Source organism: Rhea pennata, chromosome 13 (genome assembly GCF_028389875.1).
Source record: "Rhea pennata isolate bPtePen1 chromosome 13, bPtePen1.pri, whole genome shotgun sequence".
NCBI classification, from domain to species: Eukaryota; Metazoa; Chordata; class Aves; order Rheiformes; family Rheidae; genus Rhea; species Rhea pennata.
In genome coordinates, this window is record NC_084675.1 from 12,724,588 (window position 1) to 12,748,391 (window position 23,804).

General features: G+C 41.3%; 1 protein-coding gene across 1 annotated transcript in view; it reads right to left on the reverse strand.

The window, feature by feature from the left end:
- The window catches only part of SLC7A10 (solute carrier family 7 member 10), a 47,215-nt gene that overhangs the window by 17,969 nt on the left and 5,442 nt on the right, over positions 1-23,804 (reverse strand). Inside the window, exon 2 of the mRNA XM_062586233.1 lies at positions 1,302-1,506. Coding sequence (XP_062442217.1) covers positions 1,302-1,506 — 205 coding nt within the window. The remainder of the gene's footprint in view (positions 1-1,301; positions 1,507-23,804) is intronic.

Below are 23,804 nucleotides of genomic sequence, written 5' to 3' on the forward strand. Positions count from 1 at the left end.
TCGCGCATGTGTCTCTGCAGCCTGCTCCTTGATGGGAAAACAAGCTCAGCCGAGGTTTCAGTTAAGTTAACAGAGTCAATGTTTTTATTCCCTCAATCTGTGCTGTGAGGACAGTGTAATTATTTTATGCAAAGTAGAACAGAATTTAGAAGAAAGATTCCTTTTCTGAAGAAACACGAACTTTTATGAAAATGAACATAATGTACCTCAGTGTCTGGCATATTTTCCAATGCTGCCTGTGCTCAGAGAAGGGGTGTTTGGTGGGGGGGAGGCTGACAAAACATGGCAAGCCTGAGGGAGGGAACAAGAAAAGGTGCACGGGGGCCTGCCTGCATTACTCCTGCCATCATTTTGCTAGCGCAATGCCTGGCTTGGTTGCTGCCAGCCTGTTTTATCAGATGAGAATGAATATTCTCCCCCTGCTCCCTGCCTCTGGTTTTCAGAGTGCATTTCGGAGTATTGTGCTTTTTTCCCCACAAATAAAAGACCAACACATTGCACAGCCTGTTTACTTGCAAATGACTAAATTGGCCAAATATCTAGGTGCTTCTCTACTGAGTTACAAACAGAGATCAGCAGATTAATTTTTCTTCTTGTCAAGTGTACAATAAAATATGCAGTAAAACATAAAATGGAGACCTCTTCTTACTTGTCCCTTCTCCCTTTGCCACACTACTGTTAGCAGTATTTTCAAAGAGAAACTATTTCCCGAGTTAGCATTTTCCCCCTCTTTGTATTTATGCTAGAATATTATTTTATAATGTTGTAGTAAATGAGCCAGTACTCCAAGCTAGCACTGTAAACCTGGCACACTTCTGTAAGCAAATTGTGCTCTTGAACAATTTTCTGTACTCTCCTGTAGGAAGATCAAGCAATATAATGCCAGAGAAATATTTGCTGCCTCTTGTTCTGATAGTTAAAGGAGGGCTTTGGTTTATGGCAAGTAGCTCCAGTCTTACTTCCCTGATGTGTGAAACCCCTTGGATACCGGGTACTGATAATTCATGGCACGTATGCAAGAACATTACCCTGGCACAGCATCATTTCTAGCATTGTCCTTTCCTATGAGTGATTTTATTGAGTCAAAGCTGTGAGTGAAAATGTCTGCTGCCTTCCCTGAAATGTAGAACTGGGAGCCTCACACGGGGCAAGCGGATATTTTTAGTGCAAACAGAAAATGACTTTATAAAAGCATTTTATTAACAAATGCTCCCTTTCATTTCTGTATTAGATGTCTTTTCCTCACTAAATATTTAAATTAAACAGGTTTTCAAGTGACTGAAAATAGATATGGCACTTACCCAGCTAATCCACCAAAGATTTCTGTGACATAGGAATAATCTCCTCCTGATTTAGGGATAGTAACTCCTAGTTCAGCATAACATAATGATCCAAGAGCAGCAATCCCTCCTCCGAGCACCCAAATAACGAGCGCAAGTCCCACTGAGCCAGTGTGCTCCAAAACTCCTTTTGGTGAAATAAAGATTCCAGAACCAATAATGTTACCTGGAATTAAAAAAAAGTTTTGCAGTGAGGTAAAAGAAAGCAAGAAATGCAATTTTTTTTTAAAAAAAATCTATTTGTTTTTAAGGTTATTTGAGATTTTGCGTACTTGTATTTTATCTGATTAAGCCCTAGGGAAAATGTTTCGGTTTATCAGAAGTCAAGTAACACAAGTGTCTACTCAGATCTGTTGAAGCACTTCAAGAAGCTGTTGAACATCTGTGTAACGTCTGTGTAAGAAGTGGTTCTGTGGCATGAATTCAGACAGCTGCAGAACTACCTAATGTCACCTGACAGGACCACGTATCCTATCTAAAGGAGTTTAAAATGTTGTATTTATAATGAAGATTATTTAATTTCTTCCTAAAAGGAATCTGAACAAGATGAAGCCCATCCTCAGGGCGGAGGGGAGTCCCAAAGAACAGAGCATTAACTGGAATGTAGTGGCTAAGAGGAGCTCTAGCCACAAGGGCAGATTTGAGATTGTGCTTGGGAGGGAGGGGAGGAGTTGTCGGGGGGGAAGATTCAAGCTTGTGCTTGAGGAAAAAGTCACCTTGAAGTCTGAAATATTAAAAATCTATTAAAAGTGTATTTGTAATATGTACTCTTTAGTCACTGTTCACAGATCTCAAAGGGACAGTGTGGTCTAACTAAAATATCAGACAAGGTGAGATTTGTCCTAGTAATTTTGCTAGATGTGACGTGAGCTACGGTCATGCAGGGCACAGGAGGGGAAAGCTGGATATTGCAAATGTTCCTTTTTCCTTTGAAGTCTGGCCTGGTCTGCCTTCCTGGTCAGCAGGAATTGCTCTCTGAGAGCCTTGTGGCTGGTCAGATTTGAGAGAGAGAGACATCTTTGTCAGACTTGGGGTTTTTGAGCAATCCCTATGTAGCGCTCCTCTAGTCAGTCCCCAAAAGACTTGAAGACATCAGCATCCTTGTGTTGCAGGACCCTGCTGAGGGCTTTCCTCTTGTGTGAGTTGATACTAACCAAGCTGGCCAACTTCCAGCCTGTGTTGAAATGCACTTTTTAATCAATGCAGCTGCAAAAACCATTGGGTGCTGGTAGTTAGCAAGTGTCCCCATCAGGACTGACTTTTCTGCAGCTTTCTCCCTTGTGTCTCATCAAAACTAAATTCTCATCTTCCCCTCTGGTTAAGAAATGCTTTTCCACCTGTGATGTATAGCCTATTCCACAAGCAGACTGCAACATTTATAGCTCCGACTCTGCTCTTCTGCTTCTTAAAGTAGGTTCAGAAAGAGCAGATCACTGCACTGCTCTGGTCTAGCCGTGTTTGGATGGAGCGATGAGTGTACAGCTCGTATGTTGAAGCAGATGCTCTACTTGTAGTTTGAAATGAAATTAAAGTGGAAGACAGACCCCTTGCGGCAAGCGACAAGCAGGCAGCCCCGCCGCAGGGAGGCTGAGCGACTGCGGGGGCCGCGGCTGCACCCGTCCTGGCTGGGGCCCTGCTGCAGCAAAGCAGCCCGGGCTGCGGCCGCGCGCGACCGGCTCCCTGGGGACGCGAGGGCCGGTGTCGCATCGCAGCGACAAACCGAAGCGCCTGGCTGAACGATGGGCTGCAGATGTGTCCTCGGGATGAGGCGCCTTTTCTGTTTGCTGGCTGGTCGGCTTGTGAAGGGCGCTCCTCCCCGCGGCCCCGCGGCGGGGGAACCCGTCGGGGTAAAAGCGGCCTTTGGTATCGCGGCTGAACAAAGCCCACGTGCTCCCCCGGGCAGTTTAAAGTAATGCTGTCCAAGCTCAGCAGGAAGGAAATAGTGATACAGATTAAAGAATTTGTGGCAGGTTGAAAAAAATCATGACACTAAAACCTCCTCTTTTTAAACTTTTCATTTTAAGTGTTAAGCTTTTAGAATACCCATGTTCACCTTTCAAGAATTGTTCAACTGACCGAAAAAAGGCTGGAATCGTTTTCTTCTTGGATAAAAGCAGGAGATTCACAGCTGTAATTTAAGAACCGCACTAAATATCAGCAGAATCTTGATAATGCCTTTAAAGCGAGATTATTAAATCGTAGATGGTGCCTGAAAGCCATGTAAAAAGAAAAAAGATTTTTTTTTTTTTCCCTGGCATATTGTTAAAGGGCTCAGCAAGCAACTTCTATAATTGGCTGGTCTTTGTGCTGTAGCAGCACTGAATCGGCTCTGGAGCAGTGTGCCGCCAGGTGACGCCCGCCGCGGAGCACGCGCCGCGGGGCGCCTTCGCCCTGCTGACGAACTGGGCGCTCGCGCCGCGCGTGGCACTGTCCCCGCGGGGCCGAACGGCGCCGCGCGGCTAGGGTGAGGTAATCTCACGCTATCCTGCTTAAAAGTTGGCAAAATCCAAGGCAGGAACTTGTTTGTATTCAGAAAGGAATTCTGTGTGCAGAGAAACGTAGATGAGAATGATATGTAAGGGTCTCCTTTTGCTTTATACCCTAGCACGATTTCCACTGGGTTGTAAAACTAGAAGTAGCCTTCTAAAATTCATGTTCTTGTGTCATCAAGAAAAAGACCTTAACGTTCTATTTTTCTCAGATTTTTTTTTTTTTTTTTTTTTTTTTTTGGCAGGGGGGAAGTAAATATGCAGAAAATGAGAACACAATTATTGAAAATAGAATTTCATCACTTTGAATTTTTGATGACCTGCCAAAAAAAATCTGTTGTACCAACAGACTGGATTGCCCAAAAGAGATGATACTACAGAGAAATTTGGTTAACTTTAAGCTTTTGGCTGACTATTTAGCCCAGGAGCAGATACCTAATTAACTTTCAAAAGGCTCTTTCCAGGGGAAGAGAGTCTGTTGGGAGGGCCAGTGAGGAGGGCGACAGACCTGCAAGCAACCCCTCTGAGCAAGAGCCACGCGCAGGCCCAGGGAGCCCCTTCCCAAAGCTGTGCATCCCGTAAGAGAAAATGGGAATAAGTAAGACAACGTGATTAGAAGCAGGGAAATTTGCAGGGGAAATGCAAAATACCTAGCCCTTCCTGTCTATAATTTTCCTTCCTTTCACTGTCTGAAGAGTGAGGATTGCATTAGAGAAGGAGATATGCTTATGTGCACAGCCTAGAACAGCGGTGATCCTACTGCGGGGGGCAGAAAGGGTGAAGGCAAGGCAAGCCCCTTCTTCCTAGGAAGCAGACAGAGCAGTGGCAGCAGGGAGCCAGGGAGCCTGGCCATGATGTGCTCGATCGAGGCCAGAGACCAGAAAATGCTTTGTAGGAGGGAGCGAGGGGCTGGGGTTGTCTAGTCTAGATGGGGGATGAGTCTCCAAACATACAGAAAATGTTTGTGAGGAGGAAGGCAATAGACTTTTAATTTTATTCTTCTAAATGCCTGTGCTGTAGAGATAAGATTAGCCAGAAATAACTGGTTTAAAGTGATGCAGGAGGAGGGTAGAGGTTAGGCAAATCTCTGTGGTGCAAGAGCTGGTGAGCTGTGGCAGAGGCTCCTGTGGGATGGGTGGGGAGTCTCCAGCCTGGAGTATAACGCTCTAGTTAAGGCTGGATAACTGTCTGCCGAACAGCTGCAGGCCCAACCGATCTTGTGCTGAGCAGGTTGGGCTTGGCCATCCCTCCCAGCCCAGTTCCTCTGGGTCTCAGTTTCAGTGGGAGTTTTGGAATTACTGTTTTTTCCAGCACTAGAGAATTCTGCTCCTCCTGTGTTGCCTGCAAGGAAATGGTTGTGTTTTCCATGCTGATTTCATATTTTTCCTCGCCTGGCAAACAAAATTGTGTGTGTAGTGTGTGTGTGTGTGTACACACACACACACACATACACACACACATATTTTTCCCCTTTCCTGTGTCTCTTAAACAAAAGACCAGCAGGTTGCTCCTGCTGAGCAGCCTCAGCGATGCATCAGGTGTATGGGCAGCAACGGGCTGTACCAGTTGAAGGGGCTGGGGCTGGCTGTCATGGGAGGCAGCCCTCAGCACCAAGGTCATACTAGAAAAACAGTAAAATTCTATATATATAGTTTGTTCTTGGCTGAAATAGTACAGATAGTCCTAATCACTGCTACAGCATTAATCATTGCAGTTTGTTCTGGATGGTTCTGTTTTGACCTGAATGAGTTGCACAATATTGTTTGTAGCGTTGATAGATTTATTCTGGGCCTTCCTTGCTGCCCCACCGGAACAGAGTGGTAAAATCTTCCAGAGAGATGATAAGTTAGATTATTGCATATGCTTTAGCAATATACTATAACATTTATGTTTTTAAACTTTGTTCATAGTTTCTACTGCTGACTGAAAAGTGGCATCATATCAAAAATGAGTGAGCTTTTCTGGAAAGCTAGTTATGTGCTGTTCAAGTTAAGCTGAAAAGAAAATAACTGTCTTTGGACCTTAAATTGTTTTGACAAACACTCTAGTAATACGATGTACTGCAGTTGTAACAATGCTATTCATATATATGGAGGAAAGCCTTAAGTTATATAGGATATGTTTAAAAAAAACTCCAACAGCATAGATAACTATATCTGTTTTTCACAGATCAATGTACCTGAAAATAATGCAGGTTTTGGTAGGAGCTGATTGTATTTTGGGAAGTATATTCAATTTTGGACATATCTAACTTCCCCCTTGGAATGGGATAGTATTCCTGTTTTGGCAACCTTGGTATCAAACAAATGGGAATCATCCAAATACAAAATAACCCCATGCCTTCTCTTTACGCTCAGTGCTTTTACCTTAGCTCAGGTTCTCTTCTATTTTTGGTAGCAAACAGCAGATGAAAACATCCTTCATTCAGCAAGCTCTCTGTAAGAGCTTCCACTCCCTCACTTATCTGTCACCATTTTATTATGTCACTATATGTAGAAAATCCAAACATAGCATGATATCCTTCAAACTGATCTGGAAGCAAAACAGAGGAGATTTTTTAAGAAGCAAACACGCAGTGTGAAAGGCAGGCTCTCTTTGAAGAGCTGTGCTGGGCGAGGGAGGCGCGAGCTGCTGTGCAACCTGCTTGCCTTTCCCTACTCAGCTCTTTTGATGTAACGCATGGGCTAGTGGATGGCGTAGATGAGGGGTGCAATGGAGAGAGAAGCAGCAGCAGTTGCAGAGCAGTGTGGTTGGCCCTTGGCATGGGAGCTAGGAAGCAAGAGGCAAAGTCAAAGGGTTGGCATAGTTCTTAGACACTTTCATTGGACTTTGAGGCCCTGAATCTCTACATGCTTCAGGTTTGCACCCCTGGAGAAGGGCATCACTCATCACTGAGTGCCCAGGCATGTGATGGCAGGGAGCACTGAGCACAGAGGTACAGCTCTTCCTCTTCTTGCAACCCCAAAGAGCTGTAGGGAGGCACGTGTGTGGGCATATGGTGCAGCACGTCTCAGTAACAACCTCCTGTTATGGCTTGACTGCCAAACCAGTCCTCTTCATGTGCAAGACCCTATTAAACTGGAAATAGCTAGTCTAATGCACCTAGAAAGCATTATCTTTAAGTAACTGGCCAAAGGGGCAGGACAAGAAAGGGAATAGGCAGTTTTCTGGGTATTCCTTCCATATGAAGGCTCATAGAATTCCTTGCTTATATTAAATAATCCATCATATTTAAAAATCTCATGTCCTTTGTGAGTGAGAACATTACAATGCAAAATTCTCCTCCAAACTCATTATGTATTTCCTCTTATTTCGCTCTTGCAACATGTGCAAAAGCTGTTATCAGCAGGAGTGGAAGTCCTACGCCCATTCTGACAACAAAATGTTCTAATGGAAGCGTGCCATGAATGTGGCAATGTGCCTGGGAAGTACCTTTGCTTCACTCAGTGTAGGACATGTTTAAAAATAGGTATGATGGAGCGAGTGAGATAGTCAAAGAAAACTAAATGTCAGAAACTTCCTGATGAGCAGATCTTAGAGGTGTTGCATTTCTTAGTGTAAGTTTTTAGGTCAGAAGATCAAGCAGTAAGGTAAATGCTTTACTGATAAATAGGTATTTTAAAGCAAACCCTGCTTAGCAGACACTAGAGGGAATCTGGAGAATGACACTATAGTAAGAAAGAAATTGGCTAAGGGAGATCCTCATTCCTCTGTTCACTATGTGGTAAATAATTCGTTTCAGCTTTATTAGTGTGGCCATTCTTGATACTCACTAAATTTTTTTTTCTTGCCAGATATGAATACATGGGAAAAAAAATGAATTCCTTCTTGTAAATAGTTGCTTTTTCTGTTCCTTCATGGCCTTGACTAGAGTTTCCTGTTATGGAACTGCTTATTTGAACCTAAAAGAAACTACCACTTGAATCACGCATCTTTGGACCATGGCCATGTTTTATAAAGATATTACTGAATAGGCTCTCTAGAACAATGCAAATGAATTCCTGTTTGTAATAACACAGATCTGACCCTGTCTGGGAGATATGAGCTAGTAGTTACCAGAGAAAGTTGTATGACCCATTCCTGCAAATCACTACTAGGCAACTGCAGTAAATGGGACCTAAACTAAAAGGGCCAGATTACAAACTTCTTACGTGGGCAGCACTTTCTCCACCTTCAGATCAAGACTAAGCAGAGACTGATGTGTTTATGTAGCACAACTACTTGCGCAGAGTAGGTTGGTACATACTTTATTGTGGTACCATGTGCCCCAAGTGTGTGCTTTGAGTACTCTGTGTTATGATACCTACAAAAGCAGAGGACAGATTAAGGCTGAGCAGCATGGAAATGGGCTGGTGATTGTGCTGAGAGAGGAGGAGCTGGATAGTGAGCTCAAGTTTGTCTCCATGTGCTGGCACAAGCCTGATCCTGGGGCTGGCCTGGTTCTGCTGTCCCACTGCAGCAGAGCTGGGGCATCATCTCCAGAGAGATGCTGGGTTTATACAGCGTCCCTGAAAGGAAGGCTTTACCCACAGATATGGTCTCATTGGTGAAGGAAATGACTGAATGGGCATTAACGGCCAGGTGGTGAAATCTAAGGGAAAGATGCAACAACCAAAGGACTTTCTGCTGTTTCTGAGCAATGCTACAAAAAAAGGCAGGGGTAACTTATTCAGAATGGGCAAACAATGTCAAAGTTAGTATTAAGACTATTACAGTGTGGTATTTTTGTTAAGTTGTTCTCTTCAGGGTAGCATATGCGTTACTGTAGCACCACGGCAAAGGAACTGTTCTTAGCTTTTCCTGATAGTATGCAGTGTGAAACTGCATGTAAGAGGCACCTTCAACACATGCACTGTGTTCTGCTGTCGTTCAAAACTGCCATGGACTAAAGACTTCTTTGGTTACCTTTATAGTTTGTATGCAAGTGTCTGGGATGCATATATACATACACACATACTGGTATAAATAATGTTTGACATATCTGGCATCTGTCTTGGATACTCAGTACCATAATTGGGTGCCTTCCTTAATGTCTGTGGCATCTAGTCTTTCACTGTCCCTGTGACTGGCACTATCTGCTTAAGGCAGAGAAGAGCACAGAGGCTTGATCTTGGTTACAAAATAAAAGCATGTTCTTACCTCTCTCTAGTTAAAACCCTTATTGAGGCTGAGAGCTCGTAATTCTTACATGAATCTGCAGACCAAGTCCCTTATTGGAACTGTTCCCTCATGTGATAATTGCTTTGGCTTTCTTAGGATTTTTACCTTGACTTGAACATAATTCTTGCAGTGGAAGATAGATGTGAACATAGGTCAGCCAGGCTCCAGACTGGGCTCAGAGCCTGACCACTTATCCACTCTCCCTCTTGTTTTCCTGGTGTGGGGTAGAGCAACTTGAGGTTAATTCTAAAGCCTCTTTGGACCATTTCCATATATGGAAAGGAAAATAAAATTGCTTTGTGAGGAGTAAGCAGCATGAACAGACTTTTGAGGAAAAAAACATGGTAATTTGAGAATTTTATTTTTTTAAGTAGGAACACAGGAACAAAGACAATCACTTGCTCAGCCCTCTCAGAAATTCTTAACCTTAAATAACTATCAGTTTTCTATAGGACAGAAACAGTCTGTGAAACACCACCTGTGGCATTCAAAAGCCTTGAAAGGAGACCATGTAAAAATACTGACCTTTGGAATGAAATCCTCTTTCTGCTCTACTAAGTTGAGAATCTGTAAACGAGATATTTTTGAGCCCTTAACTTGACAAATTCCGTGACTTTGTGTTTATTTACAATGACAATGCCCCCTGATGGAGGGAGAGGGGAAAGGTAGATCTCACAGCTATGTCTGCTTGCTGTTAAAGAAAAGCCTTTTTGCTCTTAATAACTTAGAGAAATTGGCCCATAAAATTGCTCAAGAGCTGCTCATTCATGTGAAAAGATGACCCCCGTAGTACTGCCAAAGTCGGTGAGACCTTCCGTGATCTGCTCCAGAATTTCTCGTAGCACAAATTTGCTCAGCCCCTGGGGTGCTTTCATTCGCACTGCAGTGCTTCCAAGATGTGTTAGTAGACTGGAGGGGTAAAAAGACATAGCTGCTTTTATGTTGTTTTTCTTTTCTCTTTCTTTTTCCCCTCTTCCTCCCCCCCCACTCCTTTTCCATTTTTCTGGGATATTTAAACCATTCTCAGTACCGTCAAAAAAGCCATAATATGGGATTAGAAGTCGTAAGATCTTTAAAATGGTATATTACAGGCTATTTTACTTGCCTTCTGTGTTGTTATATGTGTGTGTGTGTGTGTGTGTGTGTGTATATATATATATATATAAAGCTGTCATTGTTCGTATCTTGAAGACTTTCCAAAAGACCATGAAGGTTGGGAACATACATTATCTTTAAACAAAAGCTGATTCTCATGGAATAATGCAACTTTAAGAATTATCATGAAAGGAACACTTAGATGTTATAAGAGATGATGAAATGATGTACTGCCTATAGGAGAAGGCATATTGCTGCAACTGATAGTGAAGAGCATATCAGATCATAGGATACAGATGAAAAATGTAATATAGGAATTTGTCAGGTTTATTTTTAAGTATATAACAAATCTTTTACCCGTTACACCTTGTCTGTAGTGCTGTTATCTACTGGAGGGGATTTTTTTGATGCTGGTGTTCAGGTTGTGTCCTCTGTAAACACCTTCGTACACCGAGAGCGCCCCGGGGAGCTTTGTCAGAACAAAGAGCTGTTGCAGTGCGGCGGGAGCCGTGTGCTTTGCAGCCCCCGCCTTGGGGACTAATTGATACTGGATAATAACAGGTTTCTTGGGAAGGGTGACATGAACTGTTCCCGAGTGGATATCCCTAGCACTCTAAGAAGGGTGTTGCCCAGGCCAGGTTTTAAACTGGCATGTTAAGGCTTTTGATTTCCCATGACTTTAGCAGTATTTGCCTATGTGCTGGAGGACATTTTTCCTGTGCGCTAATTCTGGACCACGTGTTGTGATACTGCCACAATATCACACTGAAGAAAACTAAAGCTAGCCTCTAGCTTTGCAACTAGCCAGGTTCTGACAGCAGCCAAGTTCTGTCTCCAGTGGGGCACTGGAAGCGATCTGATGCGGATTTTCTTGCTGAGCCAAATGCTGAAAGCCCCGTCCTTTCAAATTTTCAGTCCTTTATTTAGACAACCATCTGCTTCATTTGGGCCCTTTGCTCGTGCTTTTGACATTGAGACCTGACTCTTTGTTGAGGGAAACCCAACCATCTCTCACATGTGTAGTGTTAACTTTTGCTCTTAGGCAAGCACCTTTTGCAGGCCTGAAATATTCAAGAACCGTGATTCAGACTTGGAAAATTAAGGCATGTGATTTTTTTAATTGAAAAACATATTGTTTTTAATTTGCCTCTGGAACCATTAGACAGTGCCTTTGAGTTTTTATTTATTTATTTATTTATTTATTTTTAAGCAACTACAGGAGCTGAAATTCCTTTTTTTTAAAAAAAAAAAACAAAAGCTGAATACTTACTAAAGCGCATGAAGAACTGCATTTTGAAGGAAAACACAAAATATCATGGGGCTTGTGATTAAAATAAAGGGATCTGGTAATACTTTATTCATTCACTTAGAATGCAAAGTTGTTAGGGCATCTTTTCTTTTTTTTTAAACAGTCCATATGGATTGTGTGGAATGAGCTCATTGATTTGTATTGGAAACCGTATTTCTGATAAAACTAAGCAATTTCCTGTATGGTTAGCAAAGAAAGTATCACTTGTTCCTTTATACTGATTGTGCTTGTCATTAAAGATGCATATTATACATCTGAAATTATAAATGGGCCTGTAATAGAAATTTATATAAGCAATCCTTTCCCCTAAAAAGTGAAATATTAACAAATAATAAGTTCTGCACTCTTTTCCTGCCATAGTCACGTAAATCACTGTGGGATTAGTTGTTTTGTGAAGAACTGCAGCAGGCAACGTTCTTCAAAAACTATGTATGTTGTGTTCCTGAGCGCAAATCGTGCCAGGCTCGTTCTTTCACTTGGTGCTCTTTATTATCAGCTCCTGCTGATATATTCCAAGCCAGACAGACACAGGGTAACACAGTGTCTGAGGCATGCTGTAGATCCTGAAGTGGAGAGGCGGTGATGTACCACGGCATTATCTAGCGGGTAGCTCTGCCATGGTGAAAAGCTGTGTTACCCAAGTGTGGTGCTTCCTTGGCTTCATTGCTAATGTGTGTCCCACCCACGTTTATTCAGTCAGAATAGGAATTTCAGAAGTGACATTTTCTCCTTAAACGTAGTAGTCAACACCATTAAGAATTACATTCCCCAACTGTCTATTGTGTGTTACATTCCTACAGTTGTAACAGATGGTACAAGTGTATTTCTCGGTATTTCTGCTACAGAAGGTGCATCTAATATCCCTCTTCAGTACTGATGTGGGGAATGGAAATGCAGCCTTGTAGAATGTCATTGCTACTTACTCTTTTATGGAGTCCTTAAAAAAAAAAAAAGATTTTAATAAAATGTTTGAGACAAACCCACTTTGTCAATTTAGATTTGGTCCTTTTAATATATTGGTATGCTGCATCCTTAACTGTATATGGAGATGGTTTTCACTGATGGCTGTAAATAAAGGAATAATCAAAAGTTTGCCCATCTTCTCAGGACTCCTGCATCGAAGTAGACATTGCTCAGTCCAACAGAAAGACAGCCAAGGTCACTGCTTAAAATAGCTTTCTTATTAAAAAAAAGTGCTGAACCTTTGCCTTATTCCTGTGAGTTGATAAATATATTGAATATGGAATGCTGTCAAGATTTTGGATTTCTGCTTAAAAAACTCCTAGTTGAAAGGAATCCTGCTTCACAAATTTTTAAAATCCAAATTAAATATGAAATAAATTACGTCAACTGCGATAATGATGCAACTCAAGGCAGGTATTTCTTTATTTGCTTAGCAGAAAGCTGCTAAACTAAGCTGCCTTCAGTCCAGCTAATTATGCCAATTCTTAATTGACTTTCAGGAGTTAAGCACTCATAATTGAGCAAAGCTACTGACCAGGTTTGATTATCAGGGTCTGCTTGTAGACTCAGGACATGTCAAACCTGCAAAGCCAGACAAGAAGTAACGTGCATAGCTTGTAGTTTTGGTGCTACCTGAAAGTGCTGTCCCAGCACAGGTGGTCACACTGCCTGCATTAATCCCGGTAAGTAAGGACATGTGCGTGGGTAGCGTGTGCTGGCATGGCTAACGCCGGGCCCTCACCCGGGCTGCTTGCATGGGCCATGCTTTCCCAAGCCCTGCACAGCGCTTCTGGGAGTGTGACCACTGGATGAGTCAAAGCTCTGCCCGGTGCTTAATGGGACAGGCATTTGCAGGGTGGCCTTCAGTCCGTGCCTCAGTGTAGCCTTACTACGAGAGACTGCAAGCCCCCCTCCCCGTTAAAATGCAAAGGGCAGCTTACAAGTTCTGAGTCGACAAAGCAGTCAGGCTTACAAATTTACTGGAGTACGGGGACTCTGCTGAATTAAGAATAGGCTTAGCGAACACTCTAAGTGCCCCCCTTTTTTTTTAAGCTTATGTTGAGGCTTGACTAGGGCTTACGTAGCAATGTTTTAGTTATTTTATATAACGGCCTTGAGCTTCTTTGCTTTTAAATAGCATTTAGAAAACTCTTAATTAAGAATGGATGAAGGATAGAAGAATCTGTGGAGCCTGGCATTAAAATAATAGCCATTTAATTTTATATGCGAGTAAAAATGACTACTGCACCAGCAGAAGATAAATTATGGCTCCTCTGTTAATACGCTTGTAAAGAAAGAAAATGAAAAATGGCTATAAAAATAACAATGATAACTTAATGTCTACTGGGATTGGTATTTAACAAAATTAAATGATTTTAAAATCTGACTTCAGTTCAAATATCTATGTTAAAATTCTTAGCAGGTAAGAACATGACCAATCATTATAAACTGTAATTCCAGCATTCCAAGTGGACTTTACTAGGTTAAGAATTTATAATCTGATTATAACATTTTTAAAATTAGGCTTCTTAAAATACAGACAAAAGTGCTTTCTTTGACATAACAGATTTATAAAGGAGATACTTGCCTTTTGAGCACAAAAGTACAGGTCAAGTCAATGAGGATTGCAAGAAACAGGTTTTTCTATGAATGAAGGTGCGGTTAAAATAAAAAAAAATGAATTCTGAAAGACAAGTAAATACTTCAGCCATAACTTCAGTAATAATACTTGATGAAGTCTCATGTATAGTGTGTCTGTTTTAGTATTATGGTTAGATTTTGCACAAGATACTATGAAGAATTGTCAATATACTACTTATATTTGAGGATGCTTGACGATTATCGTACTACATTTTCCATTTTTCAAAGCAACAACTACAATTTTTCATAAGCTAGGCTTGGTTTTCCTGGAAGACTGTTTCACTTAAGCAATGGAACAAAAATCCTTTAATGAATGTAAAAAAAAAACCCTAAGAACACTGTTGTATATTAATCTAGCTAAGAATAAAGCCTATTTAAAGGATTGTTTCTCTCTCTCACTGCAGCCTATTGCCCAGTCCTTTAACAGGAACTCCTATACTCATTTGCACTGCAGCGAGGTAGGAGAGATGACTGAGTTGTGTGCCAAGTCTGAAAATGAGAAACTTGAGGAAAGAGCAAAAGTCTGTCCAGGCTCGGACTCCTCCTGAAGGCCCTCAGGGGAATATCTTGAACGTGAGGGAGGATAGAGCTTTGGGCACCTAGGGTGCACTACATGGTTCAAATTGGAGGAGTAGAGACCTTGTGAGACAAATTTGAGGTCTAAATCACTCAAATGATAAACTGGGCTGGAGATTGCTTTTTTTGTGAGATGGTAGCCCGATAGCCAGTGTGATGGGTATTACACTAGCAAGGATAATCCCTTGCTATTCTCAAAACAGTCATTTGGCACTTTCCAATGTGGGTCAGCCCTCTGGAGACAGGCTTGACGGTGTTGTGGAGGAGTGGGAACTACGGCCAGTGTGGAGCTGGGGTGCCCACAGCAAAGTTTGACTGCCAATGATGATGATGTCTGGCCCTTGCCACTGAAACAGGTCTGCATGCAGGTGCTCTGGAGCCCTAATTTTCCCCCCATTCCCTCTTTTCTCCCCAAAACAAGGATGCCTGCAGTCCTGACCAAGTTCTGTGCCCCGGCACCTCCAGAGCTGTGCCCATAGGCACAGGACATGGCTCTGCACAGCTCCAGTAAAAGTCAGTAGCAGATGGCCCACTAGCCACCCTTTCCCAGCACCACGCACCCATCTCCCAGCCAAAGCTGCCCTCTTCAGGCTTGGAAGTGCATAACTTCTGTTTTTGTACAGATGTGAGTACACATTTGTGCTGTTAGCTATCTCTTGAAGGAGCTTACAAATGGAGATAAAAAACTAAAAATCAAGCTGTGACATAGATAGGGAAAAATCAAGAAATTAAAAGTACTTTAATGCATGGAATTATTTAGACAATTCAGGAAGTTGCAGTGTGGCTAGAATATCTTTCTTAACTTGAATTTTAATGAATATTATCATGTTAGTGGCTGTCGTATTTCTGGTTTATTGTTTTCCCAAGTGTTGTTAGAACCAGCCTGTTTGTAAGATCACCGTATACATCTTTCCCTTGAGAGGGAAGAACCTCTATTTGCTTGTTATCGTTGATGTTTTTAAAAAAGTCTTCTGTTGCAAAGAGATGGCTAAGCAGAAATAATAAGTGGATACTACTCGCATGTGAAGACTACATTGTGGTGATTTTGATGTGCATTAGACAGCTGTGTGTTGCAACTGAATACAAAGCTCGCACATTAGAGAACTGCCATCAAAGCAAATTTGTGCAAATTTCTAACTGCAGTCTTTAAAACAACGCGCTCAGGGTTAAGTTCTCCTGAAAACAGTGCTCTGTGTGGCAGAAAGGCTTCCTGGGTGCCACTGAGCGCTGCTGAAGCCTTTCGTCTGGCCTCCCCGCAACGCGTACATGAAGTGTGGAGGGTTACCTTTAGTATGCTTGGGGCTATCTGAAAGATTCTTAGAAGTAGCAAGCTCTGTGTTGGGCTCTGGCTAAAGCTGTATAGGGAACTGTGCTTTTACATGCTGCAGTCTGGATAACTGCTTGGTAAGGACTATTAGTCTGGAGCTATTTTCCACTAGCAGTGGAAAGAAGCCTTAGAAAAGCAGTAGGTGTGTGTATGGGATCCTAGTACTTTGTTGTTTATGTGAAGGCTACTTGTTATCATACACAGCTGACCACTGCTCAGACCATTAATAATTCAACCTCTGCCAAGGTATCTGGTAACTTAAAAAGAGACTGTGGCTGGTTAAAATGTCCAGCTCTCTGAAAGGGGATGCTCCTTTCATCTTCTCTCTGTAAAATTAGTGATAATTTGTCAATTACTTTTCTTTTACAATAGAAGCTAAATAAAAACTTCCTTGATGAAGTTTGTCCTGAACTTCTGTTTGGTAACAGAAATAATCTTAAAATAATCTGCAATGAATAACATTTGATATTGACTTCACTGTAGGAAGGACACATCAGTATTGTAAATGACCTTATGGCCAAAGATATGATGCTGGATGTTATTACTATAGTACTTGGACAAATGCAAACACTCTTAATTAAAAACACCCTTGAAAACTATTTCTGATTACATTTGCTGGTTTGCAAGGCCCATTTCAGATTTTTCACGAGCCCTTATGTGGGCATACACGCATATGATACATTAATATACAAATCTACATGTTCTGCACACAGGGCTGAGCTTAGCGTCTGCATGGAGACATGCCTTTGTCCCATCAGTCAGCGCTGGTGCCCGTCTGCATTAATGCTCTCCTGGCTTCTCTACGCTGAGACCAAACATATAGATTACTTTTTTTGTAGGGAACAGACGTGCAGTAATATAGATAGATGGTGAGGTGAACCTAGAGACCGTGCCTCTTAGGAGCATGTGAAATAATAAAGATGGATGTACTGCTAATGTGTGGTTCTATTCAGCTTTATTTGAGTAACACTACTGCAATGTGTTTATGTCAAAGGAGACATAAGGAGAAGTTTAAGATTGTATGATACAATCTTTTTGTTGTTCTAAACTGGGAACTCCTTTCATTCTCCTAATCCTTTCACCAGCTGCAAAAAGCTGCTCTTTTCAGGCATACAGTCTATGGCTTTATTTCCTGCTCCTCTGTTCTGACTCTTGTACTTAGTCTGATTGCTCTACTTCCTTAACTTTTGACTTGTTCTCCCTCTGCTCTTGCCAGTGTTAGTTTATGCAGGCTGCATTTCATTACCATGGAGAGCAAACCTCAGTCTCCCATGCCCTTTTCTATGTACTGCAGAGAATATCACAGATAAGATAAACTGGTGTGTTTTCTCCTATGCACTAACAGGCATTTTCCTTGGTATTTTCTCAGTGGAGTAACACTGAGCCATCCCCAGCATGCTATCAGACTGGAAGAGACACACGCAGTTGCAGGGCTGCATGTCTGTAGGAGGCTTGCTACCAGCCAACTTTGCTGGAGTTCATCTTGCACCCTCCCTTTCCTCTTTCTTCCCTGGGAGCAGGTACCTTGAACAGGAATTGTGGTAGGTCAGTGCTGCCAGGTGAAGATGATGGTGTCCCTGCAGAGCTGTCTAGCAGCCCTCTCTGGGTCCTGCGGCATCACCACTCATGTGGTTTGGGGGTGGCTGAGGGCACTGAGGCTTGAGCTTCCCTGATGACTGCACAAGTTAAGTGCATAAAGGAGCTAGTGTCACCTTCAAAGAAAAACATTCTCATGGTGGTAGAGAAGACTTCCTCCCTTCCAATGATTTCCATGGAGAAACTGAGTGCCAATCCCACATGTCATTGCTCTGAATGGAATATATAGGAGCCCCCCTCTAGTGCTCCTAAAAATCCCTGGGTTGCAGTGTGTAGTGCTGTGCTCTTATCTGTGTGCTGTATGAAACAGTGCAGCTTCAGGCTGTGTTAGTCTTTATTGGTCCTATACCTGTTTTTTTTGTCATGCTCTGGACCAAAACATCCTCAACTTGAATAGCAGAAATGTGTCATTAGATCTCCCCAACATAGAAGTTCACAATTGCTAACGCTCTCCCTGCAAGCATGCTGGAGGAGGTGGGGGTCTTGACAGGACACTCTCTGAGTGATTACTACCAGATAAATCCTGATTTTAAGGAAAGCAACTGATAGCTAAATGAGGTCCTCCTGGCTTAAAGGGCAGATACCAGCCTATAAAACTGATACAGGACTTGTTCTCTCAGCTGGAGAATCTTCTAAATGACAGCTCTGCCTCCAGAGAGCTCTCATGGTGCCCACTCCACCTGCACTGGTTTTCAGTATTTATCAAGTAGAAAAGCAAGTGTAAAATGCTGCTCTAAAATTCACCAACCTCGTTCTAATAACCTAGCCAAAGATTTTGGCTGTATAGGGAATACTATGGGTTAGACAAAGACAATATGACAAATACAGCTTTTTGCCATCCCAAATTTCTTCAGTACTACACAGCCCAATGGCAAGGATACTTGTGCTATCTTTGAAGCATAATTTGTGTCATGGAAAATGCTATTTTTTTTCCCCCTATCTGTTCTTGTTCATTGTGCACGAGTACAATAAACAGATCAATTGAACTATCTAGGAAATTTATCAGCAACTGCTGCATAGCACAGAAGTCTTATCCTGTCTGTTCCTGAAAGTTTAGCCATTATGGAAGTACCATCATTTGCCTAATTAGAAAGATGCAATGAAATGTCAGTATGAAATTTCAAGAGTTGCAGAGTATACTGATGTAAATGCACAGAGGGAATACCTGGGCAAATCTAGGCTCTAGCAGAAAGAAAAAAACCAAAAACCAAAAAACAAACAAACAAACAAACAAAAAAAAAAAAACAGCCTGGAAGCTGTTCTGGTCTTTGTTTTGCTCCTCAGTCCTGCTGAGGTACCTTCCTGCTTACCTGGCAGGGTAGCATTCTGGAGTTTTTTGCAGGGAAAAATGTTCCTCCTTTAATGCAATATTTAGCAAAAGAAACTTCATCTTTGTATACGTTTGAGCCTCTCTAACCTTGCACTGGCACTCAAAATGCCCTACCAGAACATGTGCATGAGCCTTATTTACCCCAGGGCTCTGCAGCCAAAGTGAGTGTGATGATTCATGGCAGGACACTACAAGAACAAACAGGTCTGGAGAAAAGATGCAACTTGAAGTGAATTGCTTAGGTTCAAACGAGGTAAAATTGATCCTCCTTCCTCCCCCACCCCTCTTAAAGCAGCAGGTTTTAAGCCTCCTGCTCAGACTGCACAAAGATAAGCCCTGCAACAGTGCACTCCATACTCAGAGGTCAGTTAGTGAATTTGAGGTAGTACTTAAACAACATCTAAAATCTTACTGCAACATTATAACCTAGGATCCAACAAGAGCATCTCTAATCTAGGTATTACTTGATCCTTAATCTCTGAAGGTATATCCTGGGAATTAAAACATGTTAAACCTAACTTTAAACTAAAGCCTAGTCTTCAATATTGTCTCGAACAGCAGAGTCAAATGTTGAAAGTGCCTTGCTAAATCAAAATTCCAGGCAATAAACAATAGAAACAAAGTAATCTGAAAATAGCAGCAATAGTAACAGTTAGCCTGTTTGGATGGTTTTATGTGTTATGTCTCAACTTACATTACTGAGATGAGAGGATGAACAAGAATCTCTTGTAAGATCCTGGGCAATGGCAATAGAGCTTAAAAGAACCTCCACGTTCTTATGTTACATCTGATGCGGCTGTAAACACGACACAAGTTCTTTGCTATACCAAAGTTTGCTGCACTTGCAGGTATTACAGATCCTTGACTGGAAATCATTCAGCCTCTCAAGTTTACGTTCTTCTCTGTTTGCATGTGGTTGGAAACTTCTGTTAGCAAATTCTAGTGTAGCCAGGGCAGCCTGGCTGGCTCAACAGCTCATGTCCCCTGAAGCATTTTATCAGTGGTAAGCATTATTGTTATTAGATTTGTGGTAAAAGGACTGTGTGAGGCTGGCCCCCTGTAACTTTAAATAATGAGAACAGATTATACTTGTTCCCCATAGCTCTCCGCTATGCTGTGCAACTAAAATATAGTGCAGTCTAGTCACACACAACTTCACTGAAATATGACTGCCACCCTGCATTCATTTATTTGGTTAATAAAGTATTTATGCGCTTCATACATAGCTGCTTTAATTTAATTCTGGGCCTAATCCTATGAAGCAGCGAAGTCTTCAGCTCTCCTTGACTTTAGTACAATTTGAGGGACTTGGCACCTGTTACAAAAAGGGTCTTTAATCTTCCACTGGGACCTGGGCATCCTAAAGGGGAGGCATTCCTTCTGTACATTCTTATAATATGTACAGGATTTTGGTACCTTTTGTAATAGTCTGCTTAAACCTTAATGTGTTGCTAAGTAACCAGCTGTATCCACAATGAAAAAACATGCAGACGTCATGTCCTACTGGTCTCTGGCAGAGTTTAGCATAAGAAATTGCTTTATTACAGCAAGATTTATTAGCAGTAGTACAAAAAAGTAGTTTGTCAGCTTTTTTAAAAAAATTCCAAATATTTTAATTCTATCATAAAAACAGAAATCCCTTCCAAGCTGAAGACTAGGCATGTGAGGACACCACCCGGAATCAGTTACTCCTTTCCCTTATTCTTAAAAATACTGACTCAGCTATTTTAATACACTTGAGTCTAAGTACAGGGCTTGGAAGCTTAACAAGCTTGGATACTTTCTGCTGTCTTGTACTACATAATGCTATTGCTATTTTCATGACACTTATAAAAAGAGCTGATTATTTATGCCTTTAAAGTGTATGGCTTTTAAAGTTTTCAGACTGAATATTGGAAACAATGAAATTTAAAAGCATTTACAAGAGTCCAAGTTCAGCACTAGTGTTTCTGAAAACTAAACCTAAAAAAAGCTTCTCCCACAAACCCTCCTAATTTAGGGGGATTATCAGCTATCAGTAACACTATTTATTTCCCAAATTATTAATTCATTTTGTTCTTTAGTGTACATAGAGTCCTAGAACATCTCTGCTGAAATGGTTTGCTCTCTCTTTCATGGTCTGTCTATGTAGTTTTAAATTATGAATAAAACAAAGATTGAATCTCTGACTATGCAGGAAATAAGTCTGCTATCAAAACAGGACAAAATCTGGTCAGAGAAAAAACAACTTGGAAGGAAAGGGAAATGAAACATAGCTTTAGATGATCCTCTGTTAAAAACAAGCAAAAAAACCCCCTATTCATCAAGCTGTTGAGAGAGCTGTTAGGGAATTCTGAAAATAATTCAAAATGGGAACTCAATACCTTGTTTTCATTCTTCTTGGTTCATTCTTTGCTACTCCCTAGGAAAAAGGGATCCCTTGGGCTTTATGTTCACAAGGATTAATTTTTGATATAAAAACAAAGCTTAAAGCCATGGGTCCTCAAACTCCTTGACAGCCAATATCTCAAAGCTTATGGAGAACCACGTATTGATCCTTACCCCAACTGATCCCAACCCAGCTGGGAGGGGAGGCGAGGAATATTCTTTTGGATTCGCGAACCTTCCTCATGGGGCCATAGCAGGAGTGAGTGATCTCACAGCAAAACACAGGACTATTAAGACCATCACATACACTAATAATTGTGTCTCACTGTCTTATCATGATTGTACAATATAACAGTGAAAACAAGGAAGACACTTAGGAACCACAAGAGACTAGCCAACTAATGATGCTTTTTCCTGTCAAACCAGTAGCTTATTGTATCATGCACACAGGCATGTATCCAAGCGCAATGACCTTTTTGGACTGCTTAACTTACAAAGAAAATGTTTCTGCAATAGAGCTTATGTTCTGCTCTCTGAATACATTTTGATACTAACTAAAGAGATCTAGAAAAGAAAGGCAACCTTTTCTGGCCTCACTGCTCATCCCTGTGTGATTACCTGACCCAGAGTTAATGCAGCATTATTAATACCTTGGCAGCTTGTCTAGCATCACAGGTGAATTAGCGGTCTTGTGATGCGTAGCCTTGCGACATACATTGTTGCACATCATATAATACAGATTTTAGTTCTCTGACCTAGTGTATTCAATCAAAGAATGAGATTTCTCCCTTAATTTGATTTTCCTGGCTTTTATGAGTCTAAATAAGGTTCTCATATTACTTAAACATAATTTTTGTGGTTTATTATATTAAGATGTTTGGTCTGATCTAGATTATGTGGCTTCATGTAAGTGATGAAAGAACTATTGTTCTTCAAAGCAGAAAAATTGCCACTCATCCAGATTAGTGACCTATTTCTTGGACTCATAAATAACCTTTCTGAAGTCCTACTGATTTATAATGCTATGTTTTATACTGTTCATTATGTATCCCCACGTCTGACATGCGATTACAACAGTATTCAGGAATCAACCCCCCCCCCCGAAACTCAGACTCTTCCACATCTGAAGACTTATTTTTTATTATTATTGATTTCTATTTTTCCATAAATTTGGTACTATTCCAGTGTTACATGAATTGGACCAATTCAGACCAGGGGCTTATTCTGTTACTGAATGATATGGAATTTCCTCAAGCTTAAACAAGATCAGTATATTTCTCTCCACCTTTCTTACTTTGGGATCCTGTGGAATTTTTGTTTGCTGACCCAAAGAAATGATAGACTATGTTCAGAAGCAGGAATTTAATCTGCTCACACTAACACTTGACTGGATCATCCATAACTCTGAAATCAGAAAAATGGAATCTACAAGTTTCTGAAATGGGAACAATTTTGTTCCCACTCATCTGATCTTGCTTTTCTATCCTGACTTGCAGAGGCCAGTGCCAGAAGAGCACTTCAGGAAAGTCAGCCAATAATGAATAAAGAGATTCTGCTGAGGCTGGTCTGTGAATAAATGTATTTACCATTACATACAGTTTCGCTGTGCAAGAGAGTAGGGTTTGTGTATTCTCTAACCTTTCTTGCTATGCAGAGAGGAATATAGACATCTAAAAAGTAAATGGATTTTGAGATGTTCACTCCATGCTGCATCACTGGCTGCCTGTTCTTCATTGTGGAGCAGCTGCTAAATAATTCTTTGGAAGACATTTTTTTTTTCTAGGACCAGGAGGAAAAAACAGTTAGGATGTTTTATATTTGGGGCACTTAAGTTCTGACAAATGCCTTCTCCTTTTATCATGCTGCAATCAAGATGACAAAAAAGCGTGGCAGCTAGCTGAAAACACTCCCCCCACCAACTCTAACAAAAAAGGGGTCTTGAAAGGAAAAGTTTGGCACACAAAAAGCTCTAAACACAAAAAAGCAAAACCTCTACCAAACCATTTCTGTTTGCTGTGAGCCTGCCAAAGCAGAAAAGACTTTCTCAACAGAAAAGGCTACATTATGCTAGAAGGAAATGAGCTGCAAGGCACAGGAAAAGGGAACACGAGTGGAGATTTATGGTGCTGCTGAAAGCAGGCACTGTACTGCCAGATCAGGAGTAAGACACTACCAAAGGATGCTACCTTTCCTTCTTCATCTATCAAGGCAGAAGGAGAATTTGTTTCAGGGTATCTGAACTGCTGACATCCACGATAATAAGCTCATTGCTTCAGCTTTCTCATTAGAGTGGTTGTGTTCTACATAATGAGAATTTTCTACTTTTTGAGTACAGAATGAGGGGAAAAAAAACAACCCACAAATCAAACTATACTCGCCAATTAATATCTGGTAAACAGAACTGTATTACAATGTTGCAAATTTCACCAATTTTATAAGATACAAACTGAGGCTTCCCCTCACTCCCATCTTCCTTATCTCTATCTGCTGTTTCTGAAGATCATACAGGAATGAGGATCATTTGTACTTTGCTTTTTGCTGCTGTTTTGACTCTTGCTCTTTGGTACATGTGGGACTTCACACGATGAATTCTCCCAGATAGAAACTGTCT